Source organism: Kryptolebias marmoratus, linkage group LG1, assembly GCF_001649575.2.
Source record: "Kryptolebias marmoratus isolate JLee-2015 linkage group LG1, ASM164957v2, whole genome shotgun sequence".
In the NCBI taxonomy this organism is placed as follows: Eukaryota; Metazoa; Chordata; class Actinopteri; order Cyprinodontiformes; family Rivulidae; genus Kryptolebias; species Kryptolebias marmoratus.
In genome coordinates, this window is record NC_051430.1 from 34,546,852 (window position 1) to 34,560,174 (window position 13,323).

General features: G+C 43.5%; 2 protein-coding genes across 4 annotated transcripts in view; both read right to left on the bottom strand.

The window, feature by feature from the left end:
• The window catches only part of LOC108244967 (aryl hydrocarbon receptor nuclear translocator-like protein 2), a 15,787-nt gene extending 2,534 nt beyond the window's left edge, over positions 1–13,253 (bottom strand). The window contains exons 1-12 of one of the 2 annotated variants that reach the window (XM_037979954.1): positions 13,093–13,253; positions 7,448–7,529; positions 7,259–7,297; positions 7,138–7,179; positions 4,442–4,599; positions 4,289–4,365; positions 3,891–3,983; positions 3,228–3,345; positions 2,995–3,144; positions 1,965–2,202; positions 1,426–1,532; positions 589–739 (exon numbers count right to left, since the gene is read on the bottom strand). In XM_037979954.1, the coding sequence (XP_037835882.1) occupies positions 589–739; positions 1,426–1,532; positions 1,965–2,202; positions 2,995–3,144; positions 3,228–3,345; positions 3,891–3,983; positions 4,289–4,365; positions 4,442–4,599; positions 7,138–7,179; positions 7,259–7,297; positions 7,448–7,529; positions 13,093–13,138 (1,301 nt within the window). In that variant the 5' untranslated portion in view covers positions 13,139–13,253. Of the gene's footprint in view, positions 1–588; positions 740–1,425; positions 1,533–1,964; positions 2,203–2,994; positions 3,145–3,227; positions 3,346–3,890; positions 3,984–4,288; positions 4,366–4,441; positions 4,600–7,137; positions 7,180–7,258; positions 7,298–7,429; positions 7,530–13,092 lie in introns of both variants that reach the window. The other variant, XM_017431538.3, reaches the window with a different exon arrangement.
• gas2l3 (growth arrest-specific 2 like 3) overlaps positions 1–13,323 on the bottom strand; it is a gene marked incomplete at its 3' end in the record, with an annotated part of 139,261 nt that overhangs the window by 56,102 nt on the left and 69,836 nt on the right.

The following is a 13,323-nucleotide window of genomic DNA, read 5'->3' on the forward strand; positions in this document are numbered from 1 at the left end:
GGAAGTGACGTCACGTGTCTTCTTCCTGAGTTATTTGGGCTTATTTTGTATTCCACGCTACACAAACCCACAAAGAAGAGACTAGACCGCAGAAACGGTGGCGAATCACTTCAGAAACAATAAATATTGGGTTAAAGTTGTGGGAAAGTTGTGGTGTTTTGGGCAAAGTTGCAAAAAGTTGCGATTTCGCGGGGTTTGCTTGATTTTGTGTTAATAGTTGCGATCGCAACATCACTAAATCCTGGAGGGTCTGACTTTTTAACTTTTAGGCCATGAATAAAAACACAAATTAATATATAAATATGGAAACCTTTTTGAGCTACTGCTCCAACATCCATCAACTTTTTCCTGAAAAGACCAATATAATCTGAGGCTTACTTTTGTTAACATTTTCATTTTGAACCATCACTCATCAAAATGTTGTAGGAAATTTGACAATTTAAGATGTCTAAATGTCACATTACTCCTGACTGAGCTTTGCATCCATTTCTTTGTGTTTTTCCAAAACTGAGGAAGGAGCAAATCAAAAATAACGAACAAACATCAACAAGTAATGAGACACATCTTCCGAAACGGAACCGTACTTACGAGATAACTCGGTTCAAAGACACAATGAACTCGATTTCTTTGGTCCACGGATTGGTGAACCCGGCCCACTGACTCTGGAGCGAAACGTAGGAGCCGTACTTCGTTTTGAACTTGTAGCGCTGCGTCTCGACCTTCTCTTTGCTCCGAAGAACTGCGGAGACGTTGGACAGGTGCGTCAGGACAGACCTTTTTCTTCCCTTTCAAGGTCCATGTGTCAAACTCAAGGCCCGCGGGCCAGTTCTGGGCCTTGTTAACATTTTATCTGGCCCTCCAAGATAACATTTAAATATTATTAGATCTGGCCCTCCGGTTTGTGGCAGATTGAGTCTCCATTTCTCCTCATTACAGTTACTTTGAAGCCAAGAATTTTTTTTTAGCTGTTTTAATGGACTGTGGTCAAGTTTATTACTAAGAAAAATCATTTTAAAGCTGATGATGGAGAGTAAGGCATAAAAAATGAATGCTAATGATGTCTCTTTTTTAGTTTGATCCATTTTTCTTTGTTCATCAAAGCATGTTTGCTCTAAATCAGGGGTGTCAAACTCAGTAACACAAAGGGGCCAAATTTAAAAACTCAGTCCCAGCCAAGGGCCAATCTGGATCGATATTTATAAAAAAAAAAGAAATGTTACCAAGTGCCGGATCTGGCTCGCGGGCCTTGAATTTTGACACTTGTGCTCTAAATTCTAGATAATTTGTCACAGGGAAAAGTTAATTGGTATTTCTATATGAATTATTTGACATCTTGCATTTAAAACCAGGTTAATTGATGTATTTTTCTAATAAATATGGATCCAGATTGGCCCCCTCCTTCATATTGAGCTAGCCTTGCATCACCTTGCCTGTGTTTCCCTGCCAGGTGCTGCAGGTCGTCCTGATGGAAGTACTCGTAGCACGAGGTGCCGAGAACCTCCTGCGGTAAATAACCGATGACAGTCGTGGCTCTGGGAAAAGACAGCGTGAAGACAGAGTTCAGTTACCCTCTTTTTAAAAAAAAAAAATCTCTTTCTCTCCGATGGCTTTTTCAGGATTGCGAAAGCGGTACAAGAGCCTCTCGTGGAACATTCAACGACAGATAAGGCCCATCTGGCAAACCGACTCGCTTTATAGTACTTGTGTTGTGCATTTACTTCCCAAAGAATGATTAGAGATTCTCATGTGATGCCATCGAGATGCACAGCTTCTTCTGAGAAAAGATGGCAAAGACAGAAAGGATTATCTCCACTGACAGCTGGTTTGACAAAACGCCAAGGCCTCCTGACCCCGACACGCCTCTGCCATTCCTTTCTCAGCTGAACCGTGTATTCAGAGCAAAAGCCGCCATCAGGACAATCAAAACAAACGCAAACGGACGGAGTTAGAAACTGGAAACTCACTGTTGATCTACAAAAGTGAACTTGCCGTCGATTGCACAGCGGGTAACAAACTCGGTGGCTTTGACGTGGACGTCCCTGGGGGGCTGGTGGGAGACGTTTGGGTGGAGGCGGCACATCGTCACCAGGCAGCTCAGGCTGGAGGTCTCCTTGTCGCCGCCGTCGCCCTCCGGGTCCAGCTGGCTGCTCGGCCAAGTCCGCATGTATCCGGTGCAGTGGAGGGTGCAGAATCTGTAAAAGTCTGCAGAAAAACAGACTTTCTTTAATTAATGTGAACCGAATAACTCCTGAAACGCTTCATCACTTGGAACATCTTATAAAAGTTTAAGAAAGAATGTCCACAATGGGTAAATTTCTTCCTTCTTGTTCTAAATCGTTGGGTTTATACTGGTTGCAATGAAGTAAATGCTTAAAACATACTTTTAACAGAAGATTAAAAGCTAAACTTTATGTATTGCTACCCTGTCAGGAAAAAAAAAAGTACCCAGATGCATTTTTAGGGGTCCAAAGGCTTGTCACTGGAGTGGTGTCCCCCAAGGTACTGTTCTTGTCCCCTCAGCAGTTGGTACTTATTGGTACCGCTGTAGTTTATACCTTTTAGAGAACCGTTTTTTGCCACCGGTGGCAGCCCTGTACCCAAGAGCAGAGGTCCTCAACCCAGGTCCTCGTGTTTGACAAGTGCATGTTTTAGTTTTTAGTTTTTGCCAAAAAAAGCTCCACTTTTGTCTCAACTATCCACAGGAAATTCTCCCAGAACCTTTGTGGCTCATTGATATGCATTTTGGCAAATTTCTGTCTTGCTTTTTTATGATTCGCCCTCAACAGTAACGATAGCCTAACAGTTGAAGCTGCAACTTTTCTCAACTTTTCTTCCAAGCTGAAGATTTCTCAACATGAAGTGGAAGCTGTGGATTAAAGACGCCAACAGTATTTATCTGCGTACAACAAAAAGGTTGAAAATAAAAGGAAAGGTCAATTTCTGACCAATTCTGCTTACAAAGCACCTTTTAGCGGCATGTTACACAACACCCACCTTTCTTTTTCGCCGTACGGGGCAGCGAGTGCTTGTCTTCGTGCTTCCCTGTGAGCCGGCTGTGCTTCATGCGGCAGAAGAAGGACCGCCGAGCTCCACTGGTCAGGTGAGGCGGCCCGAGGTGGGGCTCGGCCTGGACCTGGACCCCAGCTGTGCAAAGGAGGACGCCTGTGACTCGTGGCGTTCGTTTGAGCTTCGCGGACACCAAGGGTTTGGTTTTCGAGAAATCTTACCGGAGCCATCGGTGAGGCGTTGGCGAGGAAGCACCTCCGAGGATGAAAGCTGCTCCTTCACCTTGCTGATATCTTTGGGGTGGATGAAATCGAACAAACTCTGCCCGGTTAGCTCCAACTGGAAATGCAAACACACCCGTCCGTACATTTCATTGCTTGCACAACGACAATTTTCAGTTTCAAGGACCGTTTTTTTGTTAAAGGTTCAGATGAAACTGGAAAATATAATGTTTTTGCCCCTTCCTGTGTGTTCCTTCGTTTGTCAGCAAAATATTTCATGCCCTAAAAGACCAATTTTAATGAAACTTTCAGAAAGTAATCCCAGGATGGTTAATGTTTGGAATCAACTCGATTCAAGGTGGCCGCCACAGCTTAGCAGGCTTAGCAAACACAAAAAAGGCTATAGCTCAGTCAACTTTACAGATATTTAGCTAAAACTTGGTGTTGTAGTAGCTGAGACTAGTTCACCGCACATACTTCAACTGCTAACAGATCTCATCACATTATTTACAAGACTGTCATCTCTAAACATAGGAGGATCTTAGTTTCTAACTCCGGCACGAAAGGCGTCAGGAAATATAGAACGCTAGGCCTTTCATTTTATTTAATAATGAGGAATTCTGGAGCATAATGTCATTTCTTTACCTGATAAAGGCAACAAACCTGGTTGAAGTTGAGGATCTTGGAGACAGACTCGGAGATGAACAGGATTTTTGCTCGATCGCACCTTACAACTAACAGGAAACCCTCTGCAGCCTGGTGACAGAAACACGATTCCAGAGTTAAGAGCATGGACATGGTTCTTACAAAGGGGCTACCTGTGACCTTGACCTTTAACCTCATGACCATGAAATCAAAAGGGATCATCCACAGCCCATGAGGTGTCCAGGTGTGCAGTTTGACATTTCTTTGATAAAGGGTGATCAATTTAGAACTCGGACAAGAAATTATCCAGAGACAGGTGGATGGATGGCGCCAAAACATAATAGTCTTCTTAGGACAGGCACATAAAACGGATTTTAAGAAATGCAGATTAATCAGGTTTGTACATCAGCATCTACCTTGAGCAGAAGGTTCCTAAGGTCATCGTGAGGCAGGAAGGAAGGCTTGTGGTCCGTGAAGGAGCTGCTTGTCCCAACTGAAAGCAGAAAAAAAGGATTTAACTGAGCAAATGACCATTACCTGCACACTAACACACCAGGTGTTGGCGTTACCTTTGAGGGCTTTCAGGTGTTGCACAGCTTTTCGTAGCACAGTGAGTTTGTCGAGTTTTCGAGCCATGGGCTGACAGGCGGGAATCATGGTGGACAGCTCGTCGATGAGGTTGTTCATTTTGTCTCTCCGCTGCTTTTCAATCTGCCGGTGAGGCACCCTGCACGGACATTTGTATATCAGTTTGTCCTGTTCAACTTGAAAGGGAAGAGATCGTATTCACATTTCTGTCTTTGGTATCTGCATTTGTTCACTCAATGACAAAAAAGTTTAAAAAAAGTTAAACTGTCACAGCTCCATTGTGCCTGCCACGCCTCCTGCTCTCAGTCACGTCACGCCCTTGTTTCCATGCCAACGCAATCACAGCCATTAGTTACACCTGTTCCTGCCTGTATTTAAATCTACAGCCCATAGTTGCCAGATCATTGAACGGTCTTGACCAAGTAGATGTCCAGCGTTTATCCACAGTTCTTGCCTGACTCCATGTTCACAGACCCTTGCCTGACCTTTGACCCACGAGCCTTGCCGGATACTTCCCTGGACTCTGACACACGGTAACCGACCTCGCTTCTCGTTTCTGGACCTCGCCCTTTCTGGATTTGGCTGCAAACCTTGGATTCTCTGGTTCTGACCCCTTGCCTGGCCCTGGACTCTCCTTCTCGCCTAAGCCCCTAATCTGACCATCCCAGTCGCACTCAACCGCCAGTCTCCAACAGTCTTACCTGTCCTGGTCCTGCTCCCAAACCACAACGTGAGTGCTGATCCAGTTTCAGTAATCCAGTTTGCCAAGCGTCTACAATAAACATCTTAAAACTTTGTCTGTGTCTGCGCGTTCTGAATCCTGCCAAGCCAAGCCTTGTCATAAACAGCCAGAAAGAAGGGTTCAATTTGGATATAATTTGGTCCACATGCAGACCAGTTATAGGTAAATGATTTGACTTAAAAGGAGCTGATAGATCTAAAACAGACACCAAAGGGCACAAGTGGTGTTATCAGGTATTAGACTCTAAACAACACCCCACAACAGGCACAGTTGTCTGGTTTAGAAATCTCAAGATACTACTTTTTGCAGATGATGTGGTTCTATTGGTGTCTTCAGGACATGGCCTTCAGCGTGCACTGGGACGGTTCGCAGCCAAGTGTGAAGCAGCTGGGATGAGAGTGAGCTCCTTTAAGTGTGAGGCCATGGTTCTGACTTGGGAAATGGGTGGAATGTTCCCTTCAGTCTTTGCCTCAGGAGGAGGAGTTCAAGTATCTGAAAGTCTTGTTCACGGGTGATGGTAGAATGGAGCAGGAGATGGATTGATGGATCGCTTTGGTTGGTCATGGTGAAGAAAGAGTTGAGTCAAAAGACAAAACTCTTGATTTTCTGGTCCATCTACATCCCTCACCTGTGGTCATGACGTGTGGAGCATAAACAAAAGAACAAGATCCTGGACTGAAAATGAGCTTCCTTTGTAGGGTGGTTGGGCTCAGCCTTAGAGGCGAGATGAGGAGCTCTGTCAGAGTAGAGCTGCTGCTCCTCTGCATAGAAAGGAAGCAGTTAAGGTGGTTGGACATCTGATTAGGATGCCTTCCTTTGGAGGTTTACCAGGCATGTCCTACTGGGAAGAGACCTCAGGGCAGACCCAGATCTGGAGGGATTATGAATCCTCTCCGACCTGGGAACGCCTTGGTATTCCACAGGAGAGGCTAAAGAGGAAAGAGAAGTTTCTCTGCTGGACCTGTTGCCTCTGCGACCCGACCACGGATAAACGGTAGAAGATGGATGGACGGACAACGCGCCATGTCTCGATGCCTGGCATTAACTGGATAGGTTCACCGCCCCATGCATGGGTTACCATTACCACCAGAACAGAGGTGACTGCATTAGGAGTGGTGCCATACTGGGGAAGCATTTGCTTATGTTGAGTGGTAGTGAGTCAAATTCAGTGATGAATCTCAATGTGCATATGGTGGAGCTGAAGGGAAAGGACTAATCCTACCAATGCTGTGGAGAGTCACACTGGTGTTACTCCTGGTCTCTGAATGTAGGTAGCCATAGGACATGACTTAAGGCATGGGTGTCCAATCCTGGTCCTTGAGGGCCACTATCTCTGCTCCAACACACCTGATTTGAATCAGTGTGTCATTAACAGGCTTCTGCAGAACATGAAGAGGTGATTTACCCACTGAATCAGGTATGTTGGAGCAGGGAAACAAGGAAAACATGCAGGATAGTGGCCCTCAAGGACCAGGATTGGACACCCCTGCCTTAAGGTCACCTCTGTAAGGGATTCAGGGGACTCTGACACTGCAGCTCTACTGACATCTTGCATCCATGTGTCTTACCCCTGTTGAGACAGCACCCAGGTACAGTACAGTCTTTCAACTCTCGTTATAGACTGCTTGCGTCAGGTGGACAGCCAGACCACAAGTTTGATCAAACATGGGTGGAATCAGCTCAAACATCGATCTATTGAACCTTGAGGGCCAGTTACAACTTGAAGCAGCAGACAACGACAGTATGACTCTACTTTGCACTGAATCCCAGCTTGTTTCCATCCTCCCACATTTGATTTGATACTATAATCATTGCAACACACTCACACGGTCTTATAACTAGTCCAATTTCATTTCCACAACTCTACCTGAGTGCTTTTGTCAGTGAGTGTGTTTAAGCCTGTCATGCACTATAGATATAAATGAAGAAATTCACCTGAAGCATTTCATTTTGACTTGCTGATCCTCCTCTTCAGATCTGCAAACAAAACAATAGAAGTCAACGCTGATGTCAGTGCTTTCCTGCAAGACGATATCGAGTCACGGGTTCGGTGTACCTGCTAAGGTTGTCGTCTGTTTGGAAGTTGAGGCTCTGCCTGGAAGATCGAATGCACACAATGTGGGTCACTTGGTTCTTCACAAGGACAAAGCGTTCGGTGCACGGTATCGCGTTTGTGAGTAAAGTGACACCAGTTTGATTTATCCTCATGAACAGCGCACGCTCTTACTGTAAATGGGAGTCTGACCTCTCCTCCACGCCCCCCTTTCGTTTCCTTGGCAACTCGGCAGCTGGCATCGAGGGTCCTTCCTCCTCCTCCGCGGCATGATCTGATACGTGAAAACAACCATTACAGGGATGTAGGCAATTTATTATTGAATGAATTTAACACTTTTCTGTTCACATAACGTTCTACTCGTCTGCAGATCCTCTAAATCAGTGGTGTCCAATCCTGGTCCTGGAGGGCCACTATCCTGCATGTTTTAGGTGTTTCCCTAATTTGACACACCTGATTTGAGTGAATGAGTGATTAACAGCAGAGAAACATCGGTTTCGAGTTGGTTTACACCAGAGGTGTCAAACCCAGTGACGCAAGGGGGCCAAAATTCAAAATTTGGTCCCAGCCAAGGGCCAATCACGATCAATATTTATTAAAAATTACATAAATTAATTGGTTTTAGATGTATTATGTCAAATCATTCATATAGAAATATCAATGACCTTCTCCCAGTTACAGATTATACAGAATTTAGAGCAAACAGACTTTAATGAACACAGACAAATAGATCAAACTTCAAAAAGCTCATCATTAGCTGTCATTTCTTACGCCTCACTCAGCTTTTAAATGAAGTTTTTAACATTAAAACAGACAAAAACCTGATCATACAGAAATTAAAACTATATATTGTTGGCTTCTAAGTCACTGTCAGAGAAAACTTCAGTTTTTTTGAACAAAATAAGAATCAGAGACTCGATCTGAACCAGACTAGAGGGCCGGATAAAATGTTACAGAGGGCCGGATCTGGCCCACGAGCCTTCACTTTGACATGTGTGGTTTACACAATTAATTACAACAAACTGAACCATTTCACCCCCACAATATCTGTATTTGCTATTTACTGCCTTGTTCACATTCCTGTTTGGCTCTCGATGTCGAAGAGACACTAAGAACTTTTTTGATTTTTTATTATTAATTTAAAATTGGGTGTGAATTTTGTAAAATGCAAGCCTCTGAAAAGAAGCACCTTTCAGGACTTTCTTTTGGTTTGCATTCGCTTCTAAACACTTTTCATTTCCACTTTAAACACCAAACGTCAGAGTCAGAGCTGTTTTTCGGAGTCAGTGGGTTTGATGAGACAACATCTCTAAATATTTGTTTGGGATGGAAGATAAAGAAACTCAAACTACCTGTTTATGCCTTTTGGAATTGATCTTTTTTAAACAGGACTATTGAAAGGGAGGAAACAATCAACAAACGGCTGAAACTCTGGGCAAGAAACATCAGACGTGAAAGAAATAAAAACACAGTTTATAGAGCAGCACTGCCAACTTCTTCTTCCCTTTCATTGTTAAATTTCTTGCTGCCCACTCCACACACACACACACACACACACACACACACACATGTCTGTCTCTCTATCTTTGCGGGGACTTTCCATTGACTTCCATACATTACTACAGCCTAACCCTAACCCTAACCATTACCAGTACATAGCTAACCCTAAACTCAATTCACACATTAGTCCTAAACCGAACCCCAGGCTTTGGTCCCCACAAGGAGCAGTTGGTCCTCACAAGTTAGTATATGTTAGGAAATTTGTCCCCACAATGTAGCAAATACAAGTACACACACACACACACACTCACATTCTTGATGCACCGTCTGATTGCCGCCATTAAATAGCGCCAAACCTCTGTTTGTGTCGACCGTTTGGGAGTTTAAACGGCACGTGAGAGAAAAAGAGGTTTGGGCTGTCCTCTTACCAAATGCTTATATAATGCTGTAACACTAACCTACTTTTTCTCAGAGCTGCATGCTTTAAATTTAAATTTAAAAAATCTGTAACTATAGGAGAAGAAAAGCCTTTCAGTGCATCTGTTGGAAAGAATAACCTCCATTATCCAACCCCAACGCTGTATGAAATGTAAGTAAAAACAGGACGCAATGATTTGCGAATCTCATAAAGCTCGTATTTTATTCACAAATGTTTAAAACTAAGTGGCACAAAATAAGAAACAGCTGTAGCAGCATTTTACAACCAACTAGGTTAACTGGTAACAGATCAGTGAGAGGACCGGGGATAAAAAAAAAGAGCATTTTAGAGGCTGAAGTAAAGACAGGCAGAGGTCCAGGTTCAGGAACACTTCCACGGATCATCGTCTGTAAACACAGCTCACTGTACCATCCACTGATGCTGCTTAAAGCTCTATCAGGCAGAGATGTGGACACCATTTCTACAAGTTACACATCAAAACAAAGGCATTTTTTTGTCCTCTTTCACCCAGCGTGTCTCTCACTGCTGCAGGACTTAACATTTCCTCACAAATCTTCCCAGAATGCGGAGAACCAATCCGTGTACGGTTTGTTCTTTGTTTTTTTTTTCGTTTCAAAATAAAATTGCAAAAAACAAAACAAGCATGTGTTTTTTTTGTTTTTTCATTTTTAAAACGAAATTTAGAAAAACGGCAATTGCAAAAATAAAAAAGGGGTACATCTTTTTTTTTTAACTGCAATGGTTAAACCAAAGACGAGCTTTTATTTTGTTGTTAATTCAACGGGACCTTATGGCGGAACCGGAAATAAAAACCTGAACTCCCGGCACATAACTTTTTCAGTCACCAGCAGGTGGCGGTAATGTACACCTTCAGTTTCTTTAAAATCCACAAGAAGAAGAAGAACTTTTTCAGTTAGCGCTTCAGAATCTACCAGTTTAAAAATGGATCCGTTTGTCTTATTTAGAGGGAATCGACGCATTTCATTGAGAGCTGATGATCTTACCGTCAACAAGATTTCTTTAAGATTCCAAGGAAGTCAATAAATCAGGACATTACCGCCACCTGCTGGTGACTGCCGGGAGTTCAGGTCTTCATTTCCGGTTCCGCCTAAAGTACCGTTGAATTAACAACAAAATAAAAGCTCGTCTTTGGTTTAACCATTGCAGTTTAAAAAAAAAAAGATGTACCCCCTTTTCTTTGCAATTGCCGTTTTTCTAATTTCATTTTAAAAACGAAAAAACAAACAAAAAAAAAACACCTGCTTGTTTTGTTTTTGCAATTTTATTTTGAAACGAAAAAAAAAAAAAAAAACAGAACGAAACCATACACGGATTGAGAAACAACACCAAAGCTTCCATAAACCTCAATTTGATTTTGGCTCAAGATTTTCCAAAACGCTGTAAGCATCGGAGCCTTCTGCTGCTTATGGTTCAAGAACCTTTAAGATATAAATTATAGTTTGTATTGGGCGTCTCCTGTGGCGATCAGGAGAACTGCGTGTCCGTTTGTTCTCACTTGAATAACTAAAGTGTCTGAATGTAAACAATAAATGACCTGGTTTGGATTTAGGATCGTAACGCCATAACCTACTTTGAAGACAAAAACCAGCATTTGACTGGTACTGTTGGGTATGTGGGGGGCATTTTAAAGGGGTAATCCAGTCAAATTTTTTTTGGCTTACAGTTAAATAGTTAGTAGTTTATCAGCTATGACATGGAGCACGGAGTAAGGAGAAAGACCAGGCTAGGCTAACGGCTAGCCATTTTTATTATTATTCTAAAATCTCTCTGACGTAAAGATGGGCAGGGGTTCAACGGGTGGCAAAAAACAGCCGCGTCTAAAGATAGAACAATTTTAGAAGAAGACTTCGGGTTTCCTCCCACAGACCGAAACAACGATGTTAGGTTAGCGGGTAACTCCGAATTCTTATTAGGTGTGACTCTAGTTCGTTTGCCTAGAACAGGGGTGTCAAACCCAGGGACGCAAGGGGGCCAAAACGATCAATATTTATTTAAAATAGCATAAATTAATTGGTTTTAGATGTATTATGTCAAATCATTCATATAGAAATATCTTTTCCCAGTTACAGATTATACAGAATTTAGAGCAAACAGACTTTAATGAACACAGACAAATAGATCAAACTTCAAAAAGCTCATCATTAGCAGTCATTTCCTACGCCTCACTCAGCTTTTAAAGGAAGTTTTTAACATTAAAACAGATTTTTTTTAACAAAAACCTGATCATATAGAAATTAAAACTATATATTGTTGGCTTCTAAGTCTCTGTCAGAGAAAACTTCAGTTTTTTTAAGCAAAATAAGAATCAGAGACTAAATCTGAACCAGACTGGAGGGCCGGATGAAATGTTACAGAGGGCTGGATCTGGCCCGCGGGCCTTGATTTTGACACGCGTGGCCTAGAACGTCCGGTTTGTTTGGGGAGGAGTGAACGCGCAATCGAACTCTGGTCCGCCTAAAAACCTCGGCCTGTTCGGTTGTAGTGAACTCCCGCATATGTGAACGCAAGCGGATCACTCCAAAAGCAGGAAGTGGACTACAACACAAGGCCTTCTGGGTAAATACAACCAAAACAAACCACTAGAGGGAGAAACGGCTCCAGAAGGAACCATTTCAATCCTAAAAGCGCTAAAATCCGACGCCACTCCATTTTTGTTTCCTTTTCCAGAAGAAGGAAGTTGCGCTCGGTGTCTTCTTCGTGTCGTTTCCTTCAGTAGTTCTTGGTGCGGCGCCACCACGGGCGAGGAGGGGAACAGGTCGCTCAAAGGGTTCGGCTCGAAAATGGAACAAATGTTGACATTTTGGTCCTCAGTTTTGTATAAAATGCAGGAAAGTCCAGTATGACTTACAGAACAATGTCTTTCTGTACATGTGCAGCCTTGTATTTTAACCCATTCACATGAAATGTAAAAACTGGACACTTTCAAACTGTGTTTATAAGAAAAAATTTAAAAATAGCCATGTTAAGGTGCCGTAATCACAAAGGTTACAACTTTACTGACAAGTCTAAAACCAGGCGTGAAATCGGAGGTTCTTCTGCAAATGTTGGAGGACAGAAAACAAATGGAAGGAGAAAACAAAACCCAAAGAGTCACAAGAAAACACAAACATTAAACTGATCAAAAAGATGTTTTCTCAATATCTGTGAAACTGACTGACTTATACCTGTTTTTGTTTTGGCTTATGTTGATCAGCTGTGGCGGCCATCTTTGATTGGACTGACTCCCAAAGTTAATCAGTTGTAGATGCCCATCCAGTGATTATTTCCTGAAAGTTTCATTAAAATCCGTCCAGTGGTTCATGAGATATTTTGCTAACAGACAGGCGCGCGCGATAAAGCGCCCTCTGTTGGTCGGCGCGCGCAGCGCTGCTCTACTGCTCCACTGACCCACTTCTGGAAGGGGGCAGGGATATCCGCGGACGCGCCTCGCGGGACCACGTGACGTGTTAAGCTCCTGCGTGGGCAAGCTGGACGGGAGATGGGGGAAAATACAAGCCAACACAGCGGGCAAAAAAAGATAACAAAACAAAAAACAGAACGGAAGGAGAGGCAGCGTCGTCATGGTGACAGTGACGCCGTTCCAGAGACGAGCGCGCGCGTCCAGACAGTTCGCCTGCAACCGGCATTTTTTCCTTTTTTTTGAGAGTTGGGAGTTAAATAAACAAGTTTGTTCGCGTTAATAAAGACTAAGCCGCTACTTGTGTTGTCACCTCTTTTTACCGTCACCAAACATTCACTGAGTTGTAAAAACAAAAAGCCGTTAAATGCGAGCTCGCGACACGCGCCAGCTAAACGGGAGTAACCAAATCATCTGTAACACCTGGCGCTCTCGTAGTTCTAACAACGCCGCGCAGGTGTTGCCTCCAGAGGCGCTTACCTGCCGGCTTGTCCGCCGTCGCGCCAGAAGAAGCCCCGGCCGACATGCCTCCGAACCGGAACCGGTGTTCAGTGAAAGCTGCGGCGCGTGCTGAGCCGCCAGCTGGAGTAGTAGGAGAGGAGGAGGAAAGGAGGGCCGGAGCGTTGTATAATTGACTTCATTTTTTTTTTTTTTTGTCCTGCTCTCTCCTACACTCCTCCTCACGTAGCATTCTTTTTGCAAAGCCTATAC